At 54.0% G+C, this 26,162-nt stretch overlaps 1 protein-coding gene across 3 annotated transcripts; it reads left to right on the top strand.

Moving 5' to 3' along the window:
- Positions 1 to 232: 232 nt before the first annotated feature.
- On the top strand, positions 233 to 26,162 carry ANPEP (alanyl aminopeptidase, membrane). Of its 3 annotated transcripts, none has more exons than XM_035024135.1 (21): positions 233 to 334; positions 8,027 to 8,884; positions 9,411 to 9,553; positions 9,666 to 9,805; positions 10,227 to 10,353; positions 10,437 to 10,591; positions 10,853 to 10,966; positions 11,059 to 11,202; positions 11,345 to 11,410; positions 11,554 to 11,619; positions 13,095 to 13,267; positions 13,418 to 13,497; positions 14,781 to 14,914; positions 15,035 to 15,090; positions 15,852 to 15,999; positions 18,973 to 19,064; positions 19,789 to 19,899; positions 19,985 to 20,152; positions 20,923 to 21,063; positions 21,478 to 21,559; positions 25,549 to 26,162. In XM_035024135.1, the coding sequence occupies exons 2-21, from the start codon at positions 8,253 to 8,255 to the stop codon at positions 25,696 to 25,698; spliced, it is 2,922 nt and encodes a 973-aa protein (XP_034880026.1). In that variant the 5' UTR covers positions 233 to 334; positions 8,027 to 8,252; the 3' UTR covers positions 25,699 to 26,162. The 3 variants fall into 3 exon arrangements, with proteins under 3 accessions (XP_034880026.1, XP_034880027.1, XP_034880025.1); XM_035024136.1 differs by lacking the exon at positions 233 to 334 and adding an exon at positions 354 to 504 and having other exon boundaries at positions 8,030 to 8,884; XM_035024134.1 differs by lacking the exon at positions 233 to 334 and adding an exon at positions 355 to 504.

Below are 26,162 nucleotides of genomic sequence, written 5' to 3'. Positions count from 1 at the left end.
GGGCCCCCGGGGGGCGCTCGGGGTGGGGGGCGCAGGGCACCCGGAACCCAAGGGCGCTTCCAGGGGGCCGGCGGCGGAGCGGCTCCCCACCCGCGGGGGGCTCCGGGGAGGCTGCGGGGGGGCGGGCGCGGACGGGTCCCGGCGGAGCTGCGGGCCGGTGGCCTGAAAGGGGTTAACCCGGAGGTGGTGGGGTCAGGTTACTTCCCTTTAAAAAGACGGGGAAAGGAGGAGTCAGGCCCTGGTGGGGCAGCTGTCGGTGGCCGCCTGACTCGGCGGCGGCGGCGGCGGGGAGGAGGCTCCCAGCCCGCGGGGTGGAGGGCGTCTGCGGCCGCAGGCAAGTGGAGCGCGCTGGAGGGGCTGCGGAGGGGCTGCGGCGCTGCGGGCGCAGAGGGGCTGCGGGCCGGGTGCAGGGCTGCGGGGCGGCTGCCGGAGTGAGCGAGGGACCGGGACGCAAGCGTGAGCAGAGGACCCCGCATCTGCTGCCGACGCCCCCTTCTGGGACAGGTACACTGAGGTTCAGGGAGAGCGAAAACTTTTTCTTTCCTGTTCTTTTCTCCGGCCCCTCCTCCTCCTCCTCCTCCTCCTCCTCCTCCTCCTCCTCTTCTTCTTACAGAAGTTTATTCCTAAATGTACAACAGGTTCCAAGACAGCACTAGGTTCTAGATTTGGGTGGCAACGGATGTTGTGGCAGGGACCCCAGATGTTTCCGCAGGAATGGAATGAAGCGTCGCCACCGCTCCAGGCACAGGAAGGGCTTACTGGGGCCAGATTTCTTCATTCCACCTGTGGCCAGGGGGCCCCTGCCCGGGGGCTTCGTTCTTAGCTCCTTGAGTTTCTCCTGCGCCCGTCTGTTCCTGCCTGACCGCCTTGCCTTGACCACCTCCTTGGCCAGCTTCTTGGGCTGCTCCTTTGCGCAGGAGCGGGTGTCTGCGGCCCCTTCCCCAGGGCCCACCACCACAAGTGCGAGGAATTCTTTTGGCAGAGATCCCGCTGTGATCTTGTGGCCTCCTAGCCCGCTTCCCTGTGGAGCCTTGGAGGCTAGACCATTCCTGGAAGAAGGCGAAGCTGCTTCTGTTTCACAGATGGGGGGCAGGCCCAACTGTGTGAGGCAGCCCAGCCCCCACCCTGGGTTCCCACCTCCCCACCCCAGCCTCTGGGGCCAGCTCCTTATCACTGCCACATCCCTAAGTCAGGTCCTCCAGCCCCTCTGCTTGAAGTTTTATTGCTAAGGCTTCTGAGGAGATCGCGGGGGTCCCCACATTGGAAGGGGCCGGGGGATTGGAATTGGGTATAGTTCCTGGGCTTGTGTCTCTGGTGGAAGGTCCAGAACCCCTTGCTGGGTGCTGCTGGACAGTCTGAGAGGGATGGCAGGGACGGTGGGTCAGCTGCTCACACCGAGGCCCCTTGGTGCCTTTATCCCCACTGACAGCCATCATCACCTGCCTGGGCCCCCCTAGGTATCTGTCATCAAAGGCCCCACAGGGGCTCCAGCTGCACCCATGGAAGTAAGGTCAGCGTCCTCCACAGGCCTGTGTCTGGTAGGAGCCCCCACCGTGGCCCTCCTGCCAAGAAGTTCCACTTCCTAGAACCACCCCCAGCTTCCGGTCCTGGTCTGGAGGCATGGAGCCCATAGCCCATTGGCAGAGCCCCCAAGCTGGCCTCCATCAGATCTTCAGTCTCTGGGCCATTGCCTGCAACAGCCGCTTCAGCTCCATGACCCTTAATGTGCCTATAAAATTCAGAAGGGGGGGCGCCTGGGTGGCTCAGTCAGTTAAGCATCTGACTCTTGGTTTCAGCTCAGGTCATGATCTCAGGGCCCTGAGATCCAGCCCCGTGTCAGCTGCGTGCTGAGTGTGGAGCCTGCTTGGGATTCTATCTCTCCCTCTCTCTCTGCCCTCCCCCCCCCCGCCCCCGCACATGCACATGCGCTCTCTCTCAAAAAATAAATAAATAAAAATAAAAATTCAGAAGGGACACACAGTCCCCCTAAAAGATGATCAGACCTTTCATCCTGCCCAGATCGGCCTTTGTAACTTGCTATCATGTTGTTATGCTAAAAAGTGCTTGTCTCCTCCAGGGCCCAGGAGAAAATGTAGGGTGGGGTGGGAGAACGTTTTCTGAGATTGGGAGGGTGCGTGTGTAGTTAAGGCTGGAAAAGCTGCCGGTAACTAGCTGTGTGACCTCGGGCAAGTCACTTCATCTCTCTCTGCTTCGGTTTCCTCAACAGCCAGCCCACCGGTGGTGATTACCCTGGTGGGACCCATAGTAGATGCTCAGTTACACAGATGGGAGCAGCCAGGCAAGCTCCACAGCCCAGAATGGTCCCTCTGTGGCTGGTGTACCACCCCCGAGCCCACCAGGGCCTCTCCGCTCCTTCCCTCCTGAGTGCGCTACATTGGGTTAGAAATCCATAGCAGGAGCTAACTTCCTATCAGGTCCTTCTGAGGTTCTCACAGGACGGACAATGTCTGATGCTCCCAGAGGAAGCACCCTGGGGGCTGGCCCACACCCAGCCTCACACAGCTATGGATGGAGGCCTCAGAAGCTTGGGAGTAGGCCAGGGACTTGAGGGGCCAGAGTGTGTCCTATGCTGGGGCCCTAGCCTCGTCCCCGCCTCCCTCTCGCTGTTTCTTCAGGACAGACAGATGGGCTGCAGGTTGTCCCTTAGAACCCAGCCTGCCCAGCCTTGCAGGTGACAAGGGGCAACTGAGTGAGCGTTAAGTAGCAGCTTACCCAAGGGGTCTGTGAGGGAGCCTGGATCGCACCAGACTGCAGGTCCCGGGCTCTCCCCACCACACCCCCTCCCAGGCTCCTGGCTTTCCCATGTTGGAATAGAAGGTAATCTGTGCCCCCCACATCTGAGACAAAGTTGCCTTTTCTCGTTCAGTTGAGGTCTCCTACATGTGTGCCTTAAATATTCTCCGAGTTGGTCAACCTTATTTTTTTTTTAATTGAGAAGAACTTTTGTTCTCTAGACCAAAACAAAGACAGGCAGAAATATATAAACCCATAGAAAGGAAGCTTTGATTGAGAAGGGGTTGGAGGTACGCAGCTTCTCCCTCATCAAGAGATTAACAGTAAAAGGAACACACACATTTTGCTCACCTGCAGAAAGGTCCCACTCCAAAGACAGCTCACAGGGGACCCCAGCCCCAGAACCAGACAGGGTGGAGCAATGATTTCCACACTTGATCTTAGCCAAAAGGCCGAGAAGCGATGGAGCAATGATTTCCAAAGTGAGTGCAGTGATACAAGATGATTTTAGAGGCTACCTTGATGAATAGTTTTTAAATCAATAATCATTAATTAAAATGTATACAGGAGAAATTATAACTTAACACATCTAACCATGAGTTCCCGGTAATTATTGCTCTGAAGGAGAGTAAATAGTAGACTGATTTAAAGAAAAATATTGGGGTGCCTGCATGGCTCAGTCAGTTAAGCATCCAACTCTTGATTTCGACTTAGGTCATAATCTCAGGGTCGTGAGATTGGGCCCCGTGTCAGGCTCCATGCTCAGCATGGAGTCTGCTTGAGATTCTTTCCCCCTCCCTCTCCCTCCCCCTCTGCTTCTCCCCCCACTCGTGTGCACTCTCTCTCTCTCAAATAAATAAAATCTTTAAAAAAAAAAAGAAAACTATTAAGTGAATAATATACAAGAGGATCACAGATATGGCAAAAGTCACAAAGGTGATTTGTGTCTATGATCCAGGAGCCCAAGAAGGAGTATGAGGTATGGGAGGGAAATCCGCCCCCAGGATCAAGTGTCTGAACTAGGGCGAGTTCCGTCTTTAACCCTGGCTCATTTTCTTATTGATGCATCCATTCCACAAGCAGGTGTTATCTGCCCGCTCTGTACTAGGTGTTTCCTGGTGTGGGGGATACGGTCCCCATGGTGCTGAGAGGCTTGGGGGTGCTGGGAGGGCTGTCCTGGGACGGCATCACTGAAGTGAGCCTCCAGGACGATGGGTGAGAGAAACACAGAAGCTTTCCAGACCCAAGGAGTAGCTTGTTGCTGGTGGGGAGGGGGTTGCGGTACGTGGCTAGAAGGGGGAGAACATGGTGGGCTTGAGGAACAGAAAGAGGCTTGTGGGCAGAGTCCAGAGGGTGACAGGGGAAGAAAGCTTGAGATGAGACCAGAAAATCTTGGAGGGCTGGATCATGCCTGACCTAAAAGCCATGGCAAGGATTGTGTACATGATCATTCGTTTAGCCAGTATTTACTGGGCTCCTGCCCTGTGCTGGTATTGGAGGGGCTTATAAAATTAGGGTCTTCCTTTAAGGTGCTCGGGTCTAGTGGCCGGCTTTTGAACACATAGATGGTCTATTCCTAAATGCTGTTTTAGAAATGTGGAACAGAGGCCAGGGAAGCACAGAGGGGAGAGAAGAAGGCCGTGACATTTGAGCTGGGTTTTGAAGGATGAGTAGGAGTTTGACAGGAGGGAGAGGAAAGGCATTCCTAGTAGCAGAAACAGGATGAGTAAAGGCACCAGCAGGTTTGGGGACATGGCTGAGCCTGGAGCCACAGTAGGCATTGGAAAGAGGAGAGGCCAGATGGTCAAGTTCACGGAAGGTCTTCAGACTCAAGACTGAGGTTTCATTCTGCAGGCAGTGAGGAGCTGGAGACCGAGCTTGAGCAGGAAAGGAAGATCCTTCTGCTGAGGTGTGTGCCGAGGCTGGGGACTGCCACCACTACCCAGAGCGGTGTGAAGATGGCCAGGCTTGGGCCCTAGCAGGGGGGAAGCTGCGGAGCATGCCCCTCTCTGTGTCCCCCAGCCTGAGCTGGCCTGGTGCCCAGAGCAGGGACCCCTTATTACAGGGCAATAAGCTGCGCCAACTTTGAAAACTAGAGGCCCTTTCCAAAAGAGTAACGATTCCAGCCAGCTGGGCCTGTGGTCCGTGTCCAAAACAAACAGGAAGAGACCACAGTGGGCCAGGCAGGGCCTCTTTCTTTGTTTGGAGACGGGATTAGGCCAAGTGGGCTCGTGGGTCTTTCTGCTTCAGAGGTGGGGGGCTGCAGGTTCAGGCAGGGACGGATTGAAACTTGGTTTAGGGGGACACAGGGCCCTGGGGGCCAGCCTACAGTAGGGTTGCTATACAGATGGCCTCCTTAGGTCAACCCTGGCCCCAATGATAGACTGGGAACACATGCCACATCACCCTTGGGAGCCACTGTGCCCTGTGTCACCATGCCCAAGCTGGAGCCTTCTCTCGGGCACTTGGCTTCCTATTAGTGCCCTCGGCCCTCAGCCCAGGCCTGAGGAGGGTGGGTCCTGGCCACCACGGTGGGAAATGCATACCCGCCAGCCCAGGGCCCCGTAGGCAGGTCTCTAGAGAGAAGGAAAGGAATGCCAAAGGCTCAGAACACCCTCAGTCTGAAAGATGAGCACTAGGGATCCCCCCGAAGACCCCGCACTCAGCCTCTCACCTCCGCCGGCCCGATGACAGGGGGCAGTCATTCATTCTTGCGGTTACGCGTGAATGAATTCATCTACGTGTCCATTCAGTGCATGTGTGCATTCACTTCCCAAGCGTTCACACGGGCTCGGGGGAAGGCAGACTGGAGCTAGGGTGGGCAGGGGAAGATGGATAAGGTTCTTAAGGGGCTGACAAGCTGCCTTGACTTGAGCCAGCACAAGTGAGCCCTGAGATACATTTGGCCTGAACAAGAACACTGCTTGTCTGCCATGGTTGGAGGAAGGTTTCGAGAAGGGGCAGGCAGTTCTCCCAGGGCCAGAGTCGGGGCAGGGCCAGAGGTGGAAATGGGCTAGAAAGACTTCAATAATTACCAGGCGCTGAGGTAGGGTGGGGTTTGGGGGTTATTGTTTAATGAGTATAGGATTTCTGTTTGGGTTGATGAAAAAGTTTTAGAAATAGTGATGATGGCTATACAACACTGTGAATGTTCTTAATGCTACTGAATTATAGACTTAAAAATGGTTAAAAGAGTAAATTTCATGTTATGTATATTTTATCACAATTTAAAAAAAACGATGAGTGGCTGCCAAGGGTTTGGGGGAAGGGAAAAAGGAATGATTAGGTGGAACACAGGGAATTCTTAGGGAACAGAAACTATTCTGTATGGTACCTTAATGGTGGATACACATCATTATACATTGGTCAAAACCCATAGCATGTATAACACAAAGAATGAATCCTAATGTCAACTATGAACCTTGGTTAATAATAATGAATCAATACTGGCTTATCAATTTTAATGAATATACCACACTAAATGCAAGATGTTAAAAGAGGGGAAACTGTGTGTGGCCAAGGGTGGGAAGAGATGTATGGGAATTCCCTGTACTTGCTGCTCAATATTTCTGCAAACCTAAAACTGCTCTAAAAATAAAATCTATTAATATTAAAAAAAAAAAAAAAAGAAGACTTCAATAAGCAGTGACTCCTGAAACAATGAATCATGGAACACTGCATCAAAAACTAATGATGTAATGTATGGTGATTAACATAACAATAAAAAGTCAAAAACCCCCCAAAAAGCAGTGACTCCTGAATCGATTCATGCATGAGTGCGTTCACTCAACAAATATGTATTGAGCACCTGCTGTGTGCCAAGCACCATGCCAGGGGCTGATGAGTGGAAGTAGCCAAGGGCCTGCTTTCATGGGGACTGAAGTTGCTGGGAGAGACAGACAGGGCTCAAGTCTTCACCACAGGGATCAAACGGAAAACTGTACTGAGTTACAGGGCTTCGACGGAGAGGTTTGTGGTACTAATGGAACTAATAGAGACTTGACCTGGCCAGGGAGGGCTTCTCTGAGAAAGACTGGAAGGATGAATAGGAAATAACTAGGGAAAGAATTGGGAGAAGAGGATCCAGTCAGCGGGAACAGCATGTGCAAAGGGCCTGTGGCAGAGGGGCTGGCTGAAGACCAGAGTGGCTGGACAGAAGGGAATGTGGTGAAAATGAGGCTGGGAGGTGGGCAGGCTGATGGCATCTGAAATTGTAGGTCCCTTTGGAAGATTTAGTCTGGATTTTATGAGCAAAAGGAAGGTTTTGTTTTTTTGTTTTTTTGCAATTTTCTTTTTAAGTCATCTCTACCCCCAACATGAGGCTTGAACTCATGTTCCTGAGATCAAGGGTGGCATGTTCCACTGACTGAGCCAGCCAGGTGCCCCAGGAAGGTTTGAAGCCGTGATGAAAAGTGATCCAATTCTTGTGGCAAACAGGTTTGAGGGGGCCTGAGCGGAAGTGGCGAGTCCCTGGGGGGATACTGGTGTCTGCATAAACAGGGAGAGTGGCTTTGACCAAGGACATGGTGAGATCTGGGGATGGGGGCAGAATTGGACATGGAAGTAAGGGTCAGGAGGTGTCAAGGTCTGCTGCCTAATAGGAAGAGTGATAATGAACATCATTTTATTAAGTATGATAAATAATATCTTCATTTCTACTAAGGCTAGGAAAAGAGGCCATGGCTGAGCTCTGAGTAAGGAAGAAGCGAATAATGATGGTTAGGTTCTGCTATGTGGTGTTTAATATGTTCTCTTGTTCAATCTGTGCAACAAAGCTGAGAGGTGAATACTATTATCTATTTATGAGGTGAGAGCTCTCAGCAAGGTAGAGTTACCTGCCCAAGGTCACAGCTGGGAAGAGGTTAAGCCTCCACCGGCCTCCTCTCTTAAAAAAAAGGGGGCAGAACATCTTTCTTTCTCCTCAGTATGCTGATAGTTGAGATAGAAATTTTTGGCAAGAAGGGGTAAGAGGGGGAATCTGGAAGAACTCCCTGCTCTAGAAGAACACAAGGGAGGCTGGGACCCTGTCCCCAGGGCTTGGATTGCCCTGGGTGTCCTGCCGGGATCCAGCCACAGGGGTGACCCAAGCCAGAAACTGACTCTCTCCTCTGCATCTCCCACCTCTTCTTGCTCCTGGGAAGTCCTTCCCTGACTCTAACCTCAGTCCTCCTGCTTCTGTCCCCACTGTCCCAGCACGCAGGCAGATCAGTGCCACCCAGCCCCACTGCTCCCTCTTCCTGCAGCCTGTAACCAGATACTGTTTGCTCCCCAGCAGGCACCCCGGCTCACTGTGTCTGGATCTCCTCCTCTCCGGAGCCTGAGCGGAGGGTGCCCCTGCCCAGCCCACTGACCTTTGCCTGTGTGAGCCCTGGTTAATTTTCGCCCAGGCTGTGGGCTGTGGGGCTCCTCCCCAACCCTCTCAGGGATATAAGTCTGGCCCGAGGCTGCCTTGCTCCTCACCGTCCTGCACTGCCCCCAGCTCCCCCTCTGCCCTCACCATGGCCAAGGGCTTCTACATTTCCAAGGCTCTGGGCATCCTGGTCATCATCCTGGGCGTGGCGGCCGTGTGCACCATCATCGCTCTGTCCGTGGTGTATGCCCAGGAGAAGAACAAGAACACCGGGAGCTCCACGGCCACCGCAGCCACCGCAGCCACCACCACGGCCACCACCACGGCCACAATCACGGCCACCACCACGGCCACCACCACGGACCAAAGCAAACCATGGAACCGTTACCGCCTCCCCAAGACTCTGATTCCCAGCTCCTACAACGTGACGCTGCAGCCCTACCTCACCCCCAACAGTGAGGGTCTGTACACCTTCCACGGCACCAGCACCGTTCGCTTCACGTGCAGTGAGTCCACCAACGTCATCATCATCCACAGCAATAAGCTCAACTACACCAACATCCAGGGGCAAAGGGTGGCCCTGCGGGGCGTGGGGGGCACGCGGGCCCCCGCCATTGACACGACCGAGCTGGTGGAGCTCACCGAGTACCTGGTGGTGCACCTCCGGGAGCCACTGCAGGTCAATGGCCAGTATGAGATGGACAGCGAGTTCCAGGGGGAGCTGGCTGACGACCTGGCGGGCTTCTACCGCAGCGAGTATATGGAGAACGGCGTCAAAAAGTAAGTTGCCGCGGGGTCTGTCTGTTGGGTGGGGGCAGGTCCTAGATGCTGAGGCAGAGCTGGATCCTGGGGGCCAAGAAAGGGCTTGGATTGCAAGCCTTTGAACCTCCTGGAGCCTCTCGCTGGCCCCTGACTCCATCCACAGGTGCTAGGGAGCATCTGCCTAGAAAGCAGCCCTCTCCTGGGGGCTTCCGTACCCCACACGAGGGAGTCAGGGGCTAGTGGTAAAGCCTCTTGGATAGATAGGAAAACTGGGGCTCAGGGGAGAGAAACTTGCCCGAGGTCTCCCGGCTAATACAGGGGTGGAGCCTGCTGGGACTTTGACCCTGACTCCGGATGGAGTTGCCTGTCAGGCCCCAGAGGTTGCCTGGGGGAGGTGGGGAGGGCAGGGATGAGGCTGGACCAGCCTTTCACGCAGCCCTTCTCCTGCATGCCCGGCAATACCCCGAAGCCCCCGACCCTGCCCACCCTGACGGGGCGCAGGCATTCTCCGCCGGCGTGTGTTCTAATGTCCCGGTTCGGGCAGGGTGCTGGCCACAACGCAAATGCAGGCCACACATGCCCGGAAATCCTTCCCGTGCTTCGACGAGCCAGCCATGAAGGCCACGTTTAACATCACCCTCATCCACCCCCACAACCTCGTGGCCCTGTCCAACATGCTGCCCAGAGGTGAGTGCGTCCGTCCTGGGGCCACGCAACCCTAGGAAGGAGGCGGCCCGGGGCTGGGACGCGATGCGGGGCAGAGGAGACCTCTCTACATGTTTGACGGCTCCGTGCCCAGGCCCCAGCGTCCCTTTCTCGAGAGATCCCACCTGGAGCGTCACCGAGTTTAAAACCACGCCTGTAATGTCCACTTACCTGCTGGCCTACATCGTTAGCGAGTTCAAGCATGTGCACACGAGAACGCCCAGTGGCGTCCTGGTAAGAAGCCGGGCCCTCCCGTCCCTCCCCAGGATCGGCCCGAGGGATATCCTTGTTTTAATTCATTCCCATCTTCAGCCCCTATTCCAGTGTTCGAATCCCAGCTCTGAGGGATCTTGGACAAGTGTCTTAAGTTCTGACCCTGAGTCTCTGCATTTGAAAAATGGGTCTGTCCTCATGAAGGGCGTTCCCAGTGCCTGGGTGCCAGGCAGACAGTGGCCATGACCACTATTATTCCTAAAGGCTCCTCCCTAGGACTCAAATACCCTCAGAGACACCCCCCACCCCCCAGCCTTCTCTGCTGCTCACGCCTCTCAGTTTAACCTAGTTGGTGCCCTCACTAGCCTGCTGGCCCCTGGGGCCCTGCCCATCTGCACCGGGACCAGGGAGGGCCTCTGACCTACCTCCATCCTCTTTGCAGATCCAGATCTGGGCTCGGCCTAGTGGGATCGACCAGGGCCATGGAGATTATGCCCTGAATGTGACAGGCCCCATCCTAGACTTCTTTTCCGCACATTATGACACACCCTACCCACTCAACAAATCTGGTGAGTGAGGGGCCCTGCGGTGGGGGCAGAGGATGGGGCTCCCTACCCAGAGGCCATCCTGCCAATGGCCTTGCCCCCCCCAGACCAGATCGCCTTACCTGACTTCAACGCTGGCGCCATGGAGAACTGGGGGCTGGTGACCTACCGGGAGAACTCTCTGCTCTTCGACCCGCAGTCCTCCTCCAGCAGCAACCGGGAGCGGGTGGCCACCGTGATTGCGCATGAGCTGGCCCACCAGGTAGCCCCCCCATCCCAGGGCGCACTGAGAAGTGAGTAGGGGGCTCTGGGAGGAGAGGGCACAAGCCCTGGCTCTGCCCTAGGCCGCTGCAAAGGGAGGAGGCTCCCAGCAGGCAGGATAGTGGAGGGGAGTCACGGCGACGCTGGTGAAGTGCTGACCGGCGCCTGGCACGTGGGGACGCTCGGGGAAGGGGCGTTCTGGGTACTGTGAGTGACCACAAGGCCAGAGTGGCTAGCTGGGCTGACCTTCCCTCCCCAACAGTGGTTTGGGAACCTGGTGACCTTGGAATGGTGGAATGACCTGTGGCTGAACGAGGGCTTTGCCTCCTACGTGGAGTACCTGGGCGCCGACCATGCAGAGCCCACCTGGAATCTGGTGAGCCAGCTGCCTGGGGGCCCCTGGGTGCGGGGTCGGCGGTCCCACCCCACCGCCAGGCTGGTCTCCTGATGGCCACTGGGGATTTGCAGAAAGACCTCATGGTGCTGAACGACGTGTACAGGGTGATGGCCATAGATGCGCTCGCCTCCTCCCACCCGCTGTCCTCGCCTGCCAATGAGGTCAACACGCCGGCCCAGATCAGCGAGATGTTCGACTCCATCTCCTACAGCAAGGTACTGAGGCAGTGGGGGGCAGGCAGATGGAGTGGGGACTCGGCCCATGGAGGCCCCCAACTCGCCCCCGCCCCAGCCACGGCTCTGGCCTGGTCCTGTGGGCTCAGCATCGCTCTCTGAGACCCCCTCTCCCCTTCCCCAGGGAGCTTCGGTCCTCAGGATGCTCTCCAGCTTCCTGACGGAGAATCTGTTCAAGAAGGGCGTGGCGGTGAGTACCCTGGGCCAGCCATGCGGGGGTGGGTTTCCCCCAGCCCCTGCCCTGTGTCCCCAAGCCCCTGTCTACCACAGGGGTTCCGTGGGAGAGGCGGGGGAGCACCAGCTTTGCCCTCACTGTGGCCTGTCTTTCCACAGTCTTACCTCCACACCTTTGCCTACAAAAACACCATCTACCTGGACCTGTGGGACCACCTGCAGAAGGTCAGTAACAGCCAGCCACCTGCAGCCATTTTGTGGGGGTCCTGAGATGCTGTAAGTCCCCGGGGCCGGCGGGGGGTGCGTCACGTGTGGGAGAATGTGTCCAGCCCCACTGCTTACCAGCCCAGGCAGGTCCTCTGAAGCCTTGGTTGCTCATCTGTAAAGTGGGTGCCATGAGAGCTCCTCGAAGGAGGTGTTATGAGACCGTGGGTCTGGAGCTCGGGCAGGCAGCTTGCCCCCCCGCTGCAGTGAGCTGCATGATGGGAGCCGAGGAGCACCCTCATCAGCCAGCCCGCATGGTTCCTAAGCCCTCCTCTGCCTGGGACTCTGGAGCCAGTCATTCCACCTACTCAGCACTCCTGGCCGCCCCTCCCAGGCATGACTCTGCACACTCCGGCATCCACAGCACTGACTTTGACCTTCTCGCCCAGTCCTGCCTTGCATTCCTGTCCTCTTAGACCCCACGCAGCCCAGTCTGTGGGACAGACCCTCTGACCACCCCGCCTCCCCTCTCCCCTCCCTGCCTCTCCTAGGGCTGGAGTCTACACACTCCCATCTTCCCCTCATTTGCCCTCCTTTACAGCAGCCTGACTGACTCCTCCAGAGTCCCGAGCCCAGTCCAGCAGGGAGGGGAGGCCCAGGGCCTCGGCAGGGAGTCACGGCTGGGCTCCAGCACCCTCCTGGCTGGTCTCCGGCCCAACTTCTATCTGCCAGGAGCCTGGTCGGCCCCCCTCCCCAATTCCGCCCCCTCCCCGGACCTCCCACAACCTGCTGACTGGGGGCACCTCACTGCCTCCGTCCCTGCCCTCCACATCCACTGTCTTCCTGGCCTGCCTCAGTCTCCCGCTCCTTCCTCTCCTGCAAAGCTGAGCCCTCCTCCATGCCTGGTGCCCCTCCAGCTCCACCCCTCCCTCCCACTCCCTCTGTCCCTGAGCCCCGCCTCTCTGCAGCAGCTCCCGGCTCCCCTCCCTGCTCAGCTTCTGGCCTTCTGAGGCTCTTCTTCCTCTTTCTGTCTTTATTTTCTCACTTATTAACAGATGTTGTTGGCTTCTTGCCATTATTACAAAAGCAATGCATGTGCGTGAAAACAGAGGAAAAAAACCTAAGAAGACAATGGAGAGCACCCTAAGCCCGTCCCCAGACCACCCACGCTCTCACCCTCTCCCTCGCTCTGCACCCTGTCTGCTCCTCTGCCCTCTCCTACTCCAGGGTTGTTCATGCTGGCTGCCCCCCCACATACCCACCTCACGTTGGGCCACAGAAGCGGGGGACCCTCATAGATTTGCTTAGCTGATGGGCAGTGCACCAAACGCCTGGAGGTTCTCAGCTCGCCCAGCCCTGGGGCTGGGAGCCCCGCTCCTGCCTCCCCACGAGGTGGCACTTCCACAGCGAGCCTGGGGGTCTGCCGAGGCTGCGGCGGGTGGGCGCGGTGGGAGAGGGCGCCCCGCTGACGGCCGCACCGTGTTGCTGTGCCCCAGGTCGTAAACGATCAAGCCATCGAGCTGCCAGACACCGTGCGCAACATCATGGACCGCTGGATCCTGCAGATGGGCTTCCCGGTCATCACCGTGAACACCACCACTGGCGCCATCTCCCAGCAGCACTTCCTCCTCGACTCCGAGTCCGTGGTCACCCGCCCCTCAGAGTTCAAGTGAGCAGACGGGGCCACTGAGGCAGGCGTCCTAGGAGGGGCTCGGAGGGGCAGTGGCCGTGGCGCCCCCTGACCCCGGGGCGTCCCGTGGTCGCTCTTCCTTGGCCGAGGCTGCCTCTCACCACCTGGTCTGGGGGGCTCTTGTTGCAGGTACCTGTGGATTGTGCCCATCACTTCCATCAGAAATGGCCTGCAGCAGAAAGGCTACTGGCTTCCAGGAAATGCACAGGGTAATCCGGCCCTGCCCTAGTGGACGGCAGGCCCAGCCCAGACTCCCAGCTCCTGGCCCACGTTCTGGGGGCTACGGCAGGCCTCGCTGGTGGCTTCCTTCGTCATTTCATTCAACCAATGGAGCCAACTGTTTTGGTTCTAAGCTCTCCTCTGCTGTTGCCCAGCTGGGTGACCCAGGGCGAGTTACCATCCCTCTCTGGTCTCCATTTCCTCGTCTATAAAATGGGGCTGAGAACGGTATCTACGCCATTGAGTTTGTGTGGGGACTCAAGAAGAGAATGTATAGGAAATGTTTAAAACAGCGCCTGGCACAAAGTATGAACAGCCCTGCTCTGCCAGGTACCAAGGAAACCAAGCTTAAGGCAATTCCTCCTTGGCCTAGGCCAGAACTGCCGATGAAGAGAAGGAAGATAAGCAGCTAGAACTTTCCAGAGCTGTGTTGCGTGCTTTAACAGAGGCATGTACAGCCTCTGGGCTGCTGGGCACAGGGCAGGGAGCCAGGAATAAGGAAGATTTCGCTTTGTGGAGAGGTGAGGGAAGGCGTCCTGGAGGGGGTGAGCGGCGTCCTAGAGGAAGGGAAGGACTTAGCCAGGCTCATGGCGGCAGAGGAAATAGCAAGGGCAAGGCACAGAGGTAGGAGAGAACGTAGGGACTGTGGTAGGGCAGACGTGTGCCCTCAAAGTGAGGCTGGCTCCTGAGGTCCCTGCAGGCTGCAGGACACAGCGGCTGTGTCCTCAGGCCAGGAGGAGCCCGGGCAGGTGGGAAGTGGGTGAGAACCACCTCTATGGAAGGACCGCGTTCTGGCTGCCAGGAGAAAGGCTGGAAGTGGGGGCACTGGGGGGTTGAGCGGCAGGGAGGCATCGCCTGGGCTTCCCCCTCGGGGACTAGGGCATGATGGGGCTGTTGACAAGCCCAGAGAGGAGGAGGAGTAACAGCCTGGGGAGTTGAATCTGAGTGGTCTGGGGGGGTGTGGATGGAGATATCCAGGCCGCGGTCACTGGCCCAGCCACGTGGAGCCTGTGGGAGGCAGGGTGGGCATGGAGGGGCAGAGACCGCATGAGGTCCATCCGAGGTCACCGGCCAACCCATGGCAGAGTTTGGCCTGGCAGCCCAGTCCTACGCCCCTTCCCCTCCCCTCTCCTTGGCATCGCCCAAGGCTTGAGGACCAGCCAGTGCCAGGCTGCATGAGAGGCTGCTCTCGCCAAGGCCTGGAGAGAGGCAGGCCAAGCGTCAGCCTATGGCCTTGTGAGCAACCCCACCCAGCTCTGGTCTCTCCCCACAGCCCAGGATAACCTGTTCAAAACCACAGCTAATGAGTGGGTCCTGCTGAACCTCAACGTGACAGGCTACTACCTGGTGAACTATGACGAAGAGAACTGGGGAAAGATCCAGACTCAGCTGCAGACAAACCTGTCGGTGGGTGTCTGCCGCCCCACCCCATCCCCTACCCCAGACCCGGGCCCAACATGGCGCCCCAGACTGCCGGGCCTGCCCTCACCACCAGCCTGAGGTCACACCCTCTGTTGCCCCTTCTAGGTCATCCCTGTCATCAACCGGGCTCAGGTCATCCATGACACCTTCAACCTGGCCAGGTGAGTGCCCCCTTCCTCCTCGGGCCCAGCCTGGCTCAGGCCTGGTGACTTGAGCAAGTGCTGTTCCTCTTGGCCTTCCCGTCCCAGGCACAGGGCAGTGGGCTCCCTGTGCTTCTGCACAGTCCTCCCTGGACCCCCACATAAGGCATCCGAGACTGAGTACTTTACCTCAGGCCACACAGAGGGAGCCCCTGACAGCCAGACACAGGCCCGTCCACTCTAAAACCATGCTGTACTGCCCAACACCGAGCTTTTTCTGAGGATTAACAGCGTGCCAGGCCGCCACGCTAGGTGCTCAGAAAATCTGGGAAGGCCAGGACAGGAGAGATGGAGCACATACTGTGTTCCCAGCAGGTGCTAAGCTGATTTAAGTGAAGTCCCCCATAGACACAGTCATTTATGAACCAAATGTGTGCATATGGCCTGAGAGGGAGGGGGAGGAAGGCACAGAGGGCCAAGCAAGAGAAGAGGTGGGCAGAATAAAGAGCGCAGGCTTTTTGTCCTTATGAATCTCAGCTCTGTGGCCTGAGGCAAGTCACTTGACCTCTCTGAGCCTCAGTTTCCTATTTGTAAAATGGGGACAATACATGATTGGCCGTGGGTGAGGGCGGGGCCTGAGCTGGCCTCGTTTGTGGTACCAGCCAGCATCCATGTCCCCCAGCCCCATCCTCGGCTGGGGCTCTTGGACCTTAGGTTCCACGAAGGGTTCGGGGTTCCCTCCGTGGGGCTGGACTTACTTGAGCCTCTCTGTTTGTCCCCAGTGCCCGAAAGGTCCCTGTCACCCTGGCGCTGAACAGCACTCTCTTCCTGAGCCAAGAGAGAGAGTATATGCCCTGGGAGGCCGCCCTGAGCAGCCTGAGCTACTTCAAGCTCATGTTCGACCGCTCTGAGGTCTACGGCCCCATGAAGGTACAGAGGGGCGTGGCAGGGTTCAAGGACCCATTGACCCAGTGCCTGAAATTGCATCACAGGGAGTTCACAGAAATACTATCTGGAGTGGTGGTGGACCCTTCAGGCTGCCACAACACGGAGTTCTTTGCCGAGAGCAGGCTGGGCAAGGTGGCAAGAGGGCTATGGGATGAAGGGAGCAGGTACCGACGAGGTGAGCAGATTGGGGAGGGCAAAGAAAGGACACAGACTCCTAGCGAAGTTTCTGTTTGGGAAATTAGCACTGTCAGAAGGGACAGAAGAAGCCACGGCGCTGGGAGCTGGAAGGCCCACCTTTTACCAGCTGGGTGGCTTCGGCCAACTCTCTTCAGCCCCAGCGAACCCCTCTGTGAAGTGAGCAGGCCCACACCTGCCTAGCCCCAGGGCGGGGAGGGAGATGCAGGTGTTAACAGCTTTGAAGTTGGGGTGGTTGGGGTGGGGTATGTTGAGGCTCCCATGAGGGAGACCAGAGGGAAACTCGGCAGCTTCAGCCAAAAAAAAGAACCCCAGGCCCTCAAATGTCCAACAGTTGGGGATTGGTTAAGTAAACTACAGTATCCATTTGATGGCATATTACACAACCATCAGATAATACTCGAAGAGATCTTTTTTTTTTTCTTTGTCAGAAAGAAAGCAACTGCGTGTGTGAGGTTGGGTGGGCCGGGGCAGAGGGGGAATCTTAAGCAGACTTCCACACCCAGCACGGAGCCCAACGCGGGGCTCGATCTCACAACCCTGAGATCATGCCCTGAGCCAAAATCAAGAGACGCTCAACTGACTGAGCCACCCAGGTGCCCCTTGAAGAGATCATTTTTAATTAAAACTTTTTCACATTAACTTCCTATCAGGGTAAATGAGGTATTAGGGTAAATGAGGTATTAGGGTAAATGAAGTATTAGGGTAAATGAGCTTTTAACTCATTAAGCTGCCCACCTTGGATTGACCCCCATCCTCCTGATGTAGGGAAGTCATATTTTATCAATACGAGCTGTTGCTCAGTTTGGTGTTGGCAGGCTCTCCCGTGGTGCGGCCTCTCTTGTTTCCCAAACCCGGGGGTTCTTCCTCGAGTTCTCTCTCCCACGGGGGAGCACCCCTTCCAGGAGTTTTTGAGAAAGTGTTCATAGGACGTGGAGGCACATCATCTGCAATGTCTTTGTCCCACCGCGACACAGGACCCAGATTTTACCTGGGTGTAGAAGGTTCTAGGTTGGAAATTATTCCTCAGCGAATTTCAGGCCTCGCTCTACTGACGCCCAGCCTTTCGTGTTGCTGTTGAGAAGCTCAGAGCCTTGCTCATTCCTGGTTATTTGAATGTGGCCATTCTCTCCCTTCTGGAAGCCTGTGGGTTCTTTTCTCAATCCTGGTGGGCCTTTGTGTGGGTCTTTCTCCTCCCCCTGCCCTTTCCATCTGGACATTTTGGCATTGCTCCTTAAGATGTTCTTCCCCTCCTTGCTGTTCGGTTCTCTTTCTGGGTCCCCTGTTAATCCAACTTACTGTTCTTGCGTTGGCCTTTCTTCTGTCTTGCGTTTAAACTTCCAAGTACTGGCCCTGGGTCCAGCATCCTATGCATATCTTCTTGGAACGTTCAGAGGGTCTTCATCTCAGGGTTTTACAAAGCTTTCTTTTTCTTCCATTGGCTTGTTTCCTGAGTCTTCTGTTTGTTTTGGTCTCCTTTGGAGACCTCACGTTGGAGGCTGAGCTGCCCCCTTTGGATTTGAGAGTGAGGCAATAAAAGGCAACTGGAAGTTCTGTGAGGAGGTCACATTTGTTACCTGCAGGTCTCACTGGGGGGTGACTGGGTGGACAAGTGACTCCTCATGGGGACCCTCAAATATTAGTATCCATGGGGTGCCTGGTTGGCTCAGTTGGAAGACCATGTGACTCTTGATCTTGGGGTCGTGAGTTCGAGCCTCACGTTGAGTATAGAGATTACTAAAAAAAGAAAAAAAATAGTACCCATGAGTGTGTTCCTCTGAGACCACAGAGCCATCCTGTATCTTCTATAATGAAGCTGGTGATGCTCAGTTTCTGGGATTGGGGATGGGGGAAGAAACTGGAGATATCTCCATTCAGGATATAAACTTTCACCTCTGGCCCTCTCTGCAGTCCACCAACACTTCCCCTGTGTCTGGCGACGCACAGTTCTGAGCCTCTACTCATTCAGCCTCACCCACAGGGGAGGGCGGGGTGTTGCCTGCTGCCAGGATGGAAGTGGGAGCTTGGGGGTTTAATTACTCCTGCTACAGACTCTGACTCCTTTGCCCTGTGTCCAGCCCCCGCCTCACCCCTGTCCCCTGCAGACCCGTCCCTCTGACTCTGAGCCGTGTCGCGGCCACTCTGCCCATCCATCCCTCTCTCCCCGCCTTCCAGCTCCTTGACTGCACGGGCCCCTCATCCACTCTGGTTTCCCTTCCTATTTCCTTTGTTCTCCGAAGTTTGTTCTTGGACATAAGGCGGGGCTTACGTCCCAGTGTCAGGGACAAAGAGCAGCGTGCAGAATTATAGAGAGGCTAGGTAGAAAAGGAAAAAGAAGGGGTAAACTCACCAACTTGAAAATCATAGTTTGGGGAAGCTCCTGAATAGATTTTATTTTCTGCAGATGCTGCTCTGTGTTTTCTAAGCTCCTCACAACACATGTGGGACACTTAGCATCGGGCGGCAGGGGGGAGGGTAGGACCCGACACTGTCTTCAAAAGTGGTGACATGGAGACTGGGAGGGTTAGACCGACTGGGGCTTCCAGGAGGGAGAACCTCAGACCCGTGAGCTGAAACCTGGGCCAGCCCCGGCCCCTTTGAGCCCTGCAGCCCTGGACGAGGCCTGACCCTCCAGCCTCTCTGCCTTCTGTGACGTTAGCCCTCGCGACACCTTCCCACCCACGTCAGGGGCTGCACGGGCTCCAGAAAGGTCAGGCGTGAGTCCCGCCTTCGAAGCCCTTCCTGTTTTCTTTTCCCCAGAACTACCTGAGGAAGCAGGTCACGCCTCTCTTTGATTATTTTGAAAGACTCACCCACAAATGGACTGTTCACCCGCAGACCCTGATGGAACAGTGAGTATACTGTTGGGAAGCTCAGAGCCCTGCTCATTCGCTCACTTCCGGAGGTCACGGGCGGCCCAGACACCCTGACCTGGGCAGTCCAGAGCGGGGCCCTGCAGTGCCCTCCTGAGGACATCTCCTGGCTGGACCAGGGCCGCCAGCAGGGAGAGAACCCCTCCTGGGAGTAGGAGGCCTACCCTGAGGTTCTTCATGGCCTGTGGGCCCATCTGACCTCTTTGTACAAGGGACCAAACTGAAACTGAGGTCTCTCACTGGCTTGGTCCTTTTATTTTATTGCAAAGAGTTATTTATTTGAGAGAGGGAGAGCGAGAGCAAGAGTGCATGAGCTGGGGAGGAGCAGAGGGAGAGGGAGAGAGAGAGAATCCTCAAGCAGGCTCCCCATTGAGTGCAGAGCCCGACGTGATCGCTGAGATCATGACCTGAGCTAAAACCAAGAGTTGGCTGCTTAACCGACTGAGCCACCCATGCGCCCCTTGGTCATTTAGATTCTAGATGTTCAAATTGGGGCTGGAGCTTGTGCTGACCCCTCTAGGTCCCTGGGCTGCCCAAGGCACAAAGCAAACAGGGGGACCCAGAGGGCTGGGTGGGCTGCAGCCCCAGACAGAGCCCGGGCCCTGCCATCCTCCCTAGAGCTGTGCATCAGCAGGGGAATCTTGGCCAGAGTCTGGGCCAGGTGACCCTCGGGCACGCTGACCAAGTGTCACCCCTCGCACAGGTACAATGAGATCAACGCCATCGGCACTGCCTGCACCTATGGGGTTCCTAAGTGTAAGGAGCTGGTCTCAACTCTTTTCGAAAAGTGGAGGAAGGACCCCCAAAATAACCCGTGAGTGTGTCTCCTGCTCCTCCCCCAACCTTCATCCCTCCCTCGAGCCCACAGCCATGTCCTCATCAGACCCTCGTCTACCCAGGATCCACCCCAACCTGCGCTCCATCGTATACTGCAACGCTGTTGCCCAGGGTGGGGAGGAGGAGTGGAACTTCATGTGGGAACAGTTCCAAAATGCCACGCTGGTAAACGAGGCCGACAAACTCCGTGCAGCCCTGGCCTGCAGCAACCAGGTCTGGATCCTGAACAGGTGAGGGCCACGGCCGGACAGGGCTAACTTTCCCTCCCCACTGGAGACCAGGATCCTTGTGTGGGAGAGAACGAACCAGCCAGGCCTCCACACTCTCATTCACGGGATCCCCACAAACTTGTGCAGTGGGGCGGTCTGTTCCCCATTTTACAGATGAGAACACTGAGGCTCAGAGAAGCAAAACAGCTTGCCCAAAGTCCAGAAACTTTAACAAGTGGTGGAGCCAAGATCTGAACCCAGGTCTGGGTCTCCGTCCCAGGTTTTCAAGTGCTGTGGCTTCTTGGCCTGCAGTTGACCGAAGCTCAGTTCTCCTCTCTGTCAAGGGCTCTGGGGCAGCTGGACCTGAGTCCTTTCGGATGTGCAGCTGGGCATGCCTCAAGCTCTTGCGTGAGCGCTCCTGGCTCCCACTCCCGGAACCCAGGAAAGAAGAGCCTCTCTATGTCAAAGACAAACATAGCCACCTTTCCTGGTACAGGGCTCTTGGCTCTGGTTCTCCTTCCTTTATCATTCGTTCATGGCCTGCCCTCAGATATTTATCAGGCACTGGGGCCATGTGACACATGACACTTGGCATAGCCAGTGACCCTGCCTAGGAGACTCAGTATCCCTTCTACCAGAGGGAGGTAGGAGTAGGGCCTTCAACCCTCGGTAGGCCAAAGCCATATTAAGAGGCTGCAGGAGAGGTGTGGGGGAGGGGAGGGTGGGGTCCTTCGCCGTCCTGGCTTGTCTCTCGAGCCCTTGGTCACTAAGTCAGCATCCTGCCCTCACAGGTACCTGAGTTACACCATGAACCCTGACCTCATCCGGAAGCAAGATGTCACCTCCACGCTTAGCAGCATCGCCAGCAATGTGGTCGGGCAAAATCTGGTCTGGGACTTCGTCCAGAGCAACTGGAAGAAGCTCTTTGACGAGTGAGTCTGCGGGAGCATGTTAGGAGACGTGCCCACCGAGGCTGGGGTGTCCTGGGGGGGGCGGGGTCTGTGTGTCTGTGTGCATGGGACACTGCAGGGCTGGAAGCTGGGGGGCTGTGGGCACTGCCGAGGAGTGCTGGAAAATTAACCCAGCTTGAGGTCAGTCAGGTGGGGGGCAAAGACAAGGCAGGGTGTGGGCAGGCTCTCATCGCACTCAGGGGACAGTCTGAAGAGGTGGGAGCAGGGACACTGCAATCAGACCAGTGTTCGTGTCCCTAGGGCATGTCATTTCATCTCCTCTACACGATGACAGTCGCAGCGTGGCCGTGAGGATACGGTGTCGCCTGCCAGTCACTGAGCGTTAGTTAGTTCTCAGCCCCTCACGCCTCTTCTCTCCCCTCCCCCTTCTCGCAGCTTCGGCACCGGCTCCTTCTCCTTCTCCAACCTCATCCAGGCAGTGACGCGACGGTTCTCCACGGAGTTCGAGCTGCAGCAGGTAAGCGGCCCTGGACCCTGGGGCGGCACCCAGAGGCCCATCCCCAGTCTAAAGGGGCATCTGCCATTCAGCGAGCGCCCCCTGAGCGTGCTCACAAGGGAGCTTGGGCTCCATGTTGCCAGGCCTTCCTCATTTCCAGGGGAGGCTGGGCATCCAGGCTTTTTAGAAGGTGACGAGTCAATCAGAAACATTCATCTTGGAATTTTTGTGTAGGCAAAAAGTAAAGAGAATCGTATAAATGAACCTCCACATACCCATTACCCAGATTGAATGATTGTCAACATTTTGCTGATTCTTTTTTTATATTATATTTATAATATATATATTATAAATATATATATAAACATATATAAATATAATATATTATATTTTATATAATATTCAAGCAGAGATCCCTTATATAATTTCACCTGTAAGTGGTTTAGTCATATCTAAAATAAAGGAATTTTTAACAGATAATCTCAATGTCATTAGCAAACACAAGGAAAGGAAAAATTTCTTGCTATCATATTCTACCCGGGGCCAATTTAAACCCTGTAGGTTTCTTTTAAAATTCTTTTTGCAGTGATATGTATGTTTGAATCAGAAGCCAAAGTTAACTCATTGTATTAGGTTGATTTGTCTTTTTTTTTTCACTGAGGTATATAATTCATGTACCATGACACTCACCATGTTAAGTGGTTTTCAGTATATTTATGAGGTCATATAACCATCACCACCATCTTTTTTTTTTTTTAAAGATTTTATTTATTTATTTGAGAGGGAGAATGAGAGAGAGAGAGAGAGCATGAGAGGGGGGAGGGTCAGAGGGAGAAGCAGACTCCCTGCCGAGCAGGGAGCCTGATGCGGGACTTGATCCCGGGACTCCAGGATCATGACCTGAGCCGAAGGCAGCCGCTTAACCAACTGAGCCACCCAGGCGCCCCCATCACCACCATCTTGTTCCAGAACATTCTTGTTACCCCCCAAAAGAAACTGTGGTAGTCACCCTCCATTCCTCTGTCTCCAGCCCCTGGCAACCACTAATCTACTTTCTGTCTCTATGGACATGGCTATTCTGGATATTTCATAAAATGGAATCATATAATATGAGGCCTTTTGTGTCTGGCTTTCACTTAGCCTCAAGCTCTCAAGTTTCATCCGTGTTGTAACGTGTAGCATTCCTTTTTATGGCTGAATAATATTCCATTGTGTGGTTATACCACATCTGTTTATCCGCCGATCCGTTGATAGACATTGGGTTGTTTCCACCTTTTTTTTTTTAAAGATTTTTATTTATTTATTTGAGAGAGAGAGAGAGAGAGAGAGCGCAGGAGAGAGTACGAGCGGGGCCAGGGAGGAGCAGAGGGAGAGGAAGAAGCAGACTCCCTGCTGATCAGGGAGCCTGATGTGGGGCTCGATCCCAGAACCCTGGGATCATGACCTGAGCCAAAGGCAGACACTTAACTGACTGAACCACCCAGGTGCCCCGACTTTTTGACTCTATGAATAATGCTGTCATGAATATTCATGTACACATTTTTGAGCGAACGTATGTGTTTGTTTCTCTTGAGGATACACCTAGAAGTGGAGTTGCTGGATTGTTTGGTAGCTCTATGTTTAACTTTTTGAGAAATTGGCAAAATGTTTTCCAGAGTAACTGCACCGAATTTACATTCCACCCGCAATGTAGGAGGGTTCCAATGTCTTTCTGTATTTGTGGACTCTTGTTATTTTCTTTCTTTCTTTCTTTTTTAATTATAGCCATTTTGTGGGTGTGAAGTAGTATGAATTGCATTTCTCTAATGACTAATGATGTTGAGCACCTTTTCACGTGCTTATTGACCATTCGTATATCGTCTTTGGAGAAATGTCTATTCAAATCCTTTGCCCATTTTTTAATTGGGTATTTGTCTCTTTATTGTTGAGTTGTAAGGGTTCTTTATATATTCTGGATACTAGACCCTTACTGGATACCTGATTTGCAAATGCTTTCTTCCATTCTGTGGATTGTCTTTTTACGTTCTCCATAGTGTCTTTTTTTTTTTTAAGATTTTATTTATTTATTCATTTGACAGAGAGAGACACAGTGAGAGGGAACACAAGCAGGGGGAGTGGGAGAGGGAGAAGCAGGCTTCCCGCCAAGCAGGGAGCCCGATGTGGGGCTCGATCCCAGGACCCCGGGAGCATGACCTGAGCCGAAGGCAGATGCTTAACGACTGAGCCACCCAGGCGCCCCTCTCGATAGTGTCTTTTGATGCACTGAAGTTTTTTTATTTTGATGAAGCCCAGCTTTCTAACTTTTCCTTTACTGCTTGTGCTTTAGTGTCACATCTAAGAAACAATTGCCTAATCCAAGGTCACAAAGATTTATACATGCTTTTTACTAAGAATCTTACCATTTTAGCTCTTACATTTAAGACTTTGATCAATTTTGGCTTAATTTTTGTATATGGTGTAAGGTAGGGGTCCAACTTCATTCTTTTTTTTTTTTTTTAAGATTTTTTTTTTTTTTTGACAGAGAGAGATAGCGAGAGCAGGAACACAAGCAGGGGGAGTGGGAGAGGGAGAAGCAGGCTTCCTGCCGAGCAGGGAGCCTGATGTGGGACTCGATCCCAGGACCCCGGGATCATGATCTGAGCCAAAGGCAGACGCTTAACGACTGAGCCACCCAGGCGCCTGGTCCAACTTCATTCTTTTGCATGTGGCTATCCAGTTGTCTCACCACCATTTGTTGAAAAGACTATTCTTTCCCCTACTGAATGGTCTTGGCACCCTTGTTGAAAATCAGTTGACTGTAAATGTGAGGGTTTATTTCTGGACTCTCAATTGTATATCATTGATCTATCTGTCCTTATGTCAGTACCACACTCTCTTGATTACTGTAGCTCTGCAGTGAGTTTAGGGATGTGAGCCCTCCAACTTTGTTCTTTTTTCAAGATTGTTTGGCTATTCAGAGTTCCTTGCATTTCTTTATGAATTTTAGGATCAGCTTGTCCATTTCTGTAAAAAATTTAAAAAAAAAAAAGGCAGTTGGAATTCTGATAGGGATTGTATCGAGTCTGTAGATCAATTTGGGAAGGGTTGCCATGGGATAATATTAAATCTTCCAAACCATTAATACAGATTTGGGTCTATTTGGGTCTTTTTTTCTTTTATTTGGGTCTTCTTAATTTCTTTCAACAATGCTTTATAGTTTTCAACATGCCAGTCTTGCATGTCTTTTGTCAAATTTATTCCTCAGTATTTTATTCTTTTTGATGCTATTGTAAATGGAACTGTTTTCTTGATTTCATTTTTGTATTTTTCATTGTTGTGTGTAGAAATGTACTACGATCTCTGTATATTGCTCTTGCATCTTGCAACCTTGCTGAATTCGTTAGTTTTAATGGGTTTTTTTTGTAGATTCCTTAGGATATTCTGTATCCAAAATCATGTCATCTGCTAATGGAGATAGTTTTACTTCTTCCTTTCTGGATGCCTTTTATTTCATTTTCTTGCCTAATTGCCCTGGCTACAACCTCTACAATATATCTTTTAATCTGTGACATCTTTTTTCTTTTTTTAATGATGCCATTTATTTGTTGAAACAATGAGGTTATTTGTAGTATAGAAATAGCCACATTTTGAGTTTGGCTGATTGCTTCCTTGTGGTATCTTATTTAATTTGTCCCTCTCTCCTCCCTTGATTGGACTGAGATTACAGTTCAATTAAAAACTAAATGACGTAATGTACGGTGATTAACATAACATAATAACATAAACAGTGAAGATCAGGTATATCCAGGAGCCAGATTTAACCACGAGGTTGTTAGTTTTGACCTCTGCCCTAGATAAAGATTTTATCCCAGGGGGAGAGAAGGACGGGCCCTTCCTTTCCTGGAGAACAGGCTGTGGCTGTGTTCCCAAGGGCTCTAATATGGGTGGGAGGTCAGAGGACTGCACAGCCCTCTGCTTGAGGCTGAGTTAGAGACCCAGCCTGGGGCTGAGAATCTTCATTTTCCTGGCAGCTGGAGCAGTTCAAGATGAACAACATGGACACAGGCTTCGGCTCGGCTACTCGGGCTCTGGAGCAAGCCCTGGAGAAGACCAAAGTGAACATCAAGTGGGTGAAAGAAAACAAGCAAGTGGTGCTTAGTTGGTTCACAGAAAACAGCTAATAGTCCTTGGTCCTTAACCATCACCTGGCCCCCATGTGAGATGCCTCTACGTGTCTGCCCCCATGGCCCACGACAGTACCCCATTCCTGGAGCCTGAGGCGATGGTGTCCTCCCCTCAGGGACAAAGTCTCTGGCCCACGTTTTCTCCAGTCTGCCCATGGAGCTGATCCAGTTCCTGATGACCAGACTGTCCAAGCACCTTCCAGCCCCTGCCCCTCATGCCAACCCTCACCCCAGGCCTGGCATGGTGCCTGTCACCCAGGGCCCTGGGGCTGATCTCAGGGAAGCCCAGCTCTAGGGCCAGATGAGCAGAAGCCCTCAAAGGACGACGGATGGCCTTGGGGGGGTAGCCCTGTGCCCTCTCTCACCTTTCCATAAAGACCCTGAACCTAAAGAATCAACAGGGCAGAAGATCTATATTTTTTTTTCTAAGAGAAAATGTAAATAAAGGATTTCTAGATCAA

This window comes from Mirounga leonina, unplaced genomic scaffold, assembly GCF_011800145.1.
Source record: "Mirounga leonina isolate KUSES-001 unplaced genomic scaffold, KU_Mleo_1.0 Mir_178, whole genome shotgun sequence".
NCBI classification, from domain to species: domain Eukaryota; kingdom Metazoa; phylum Chordata; class Mammalia; order Carnivora; family Phocidae; genus Mirounga; species Mirounga leonina.
Note: the sequence above shows the minus strand (reverse complement) of the source record. Positions and strands in the feature narration are given on the sequence as shown.

Bases quoted from the DNA above. Each gene is read 5' to 3' on its own strand.
- ANPEP (XM_035024135.1), top strand. From the start codon at position 8,253: ATGGCCAAGGGCTTCTACATTTCCAAGGCTCTGGGCATCCTGGTCATC. The intron at 19,900-19,984 runs GTGAGTGTGTCT...TCGTCTACCCAG, and splicing joins AAGGACCCCCAAAATAACCC to GATCCACCCCAACCTGCGCT. The intron at 20,153-20,922 runs GTGAGGGCCACG...CTGCCCTCACAG, and splicing joins CAGGTCTGGATCCTGAACAG to GTACCTGAGTTACACCATGA.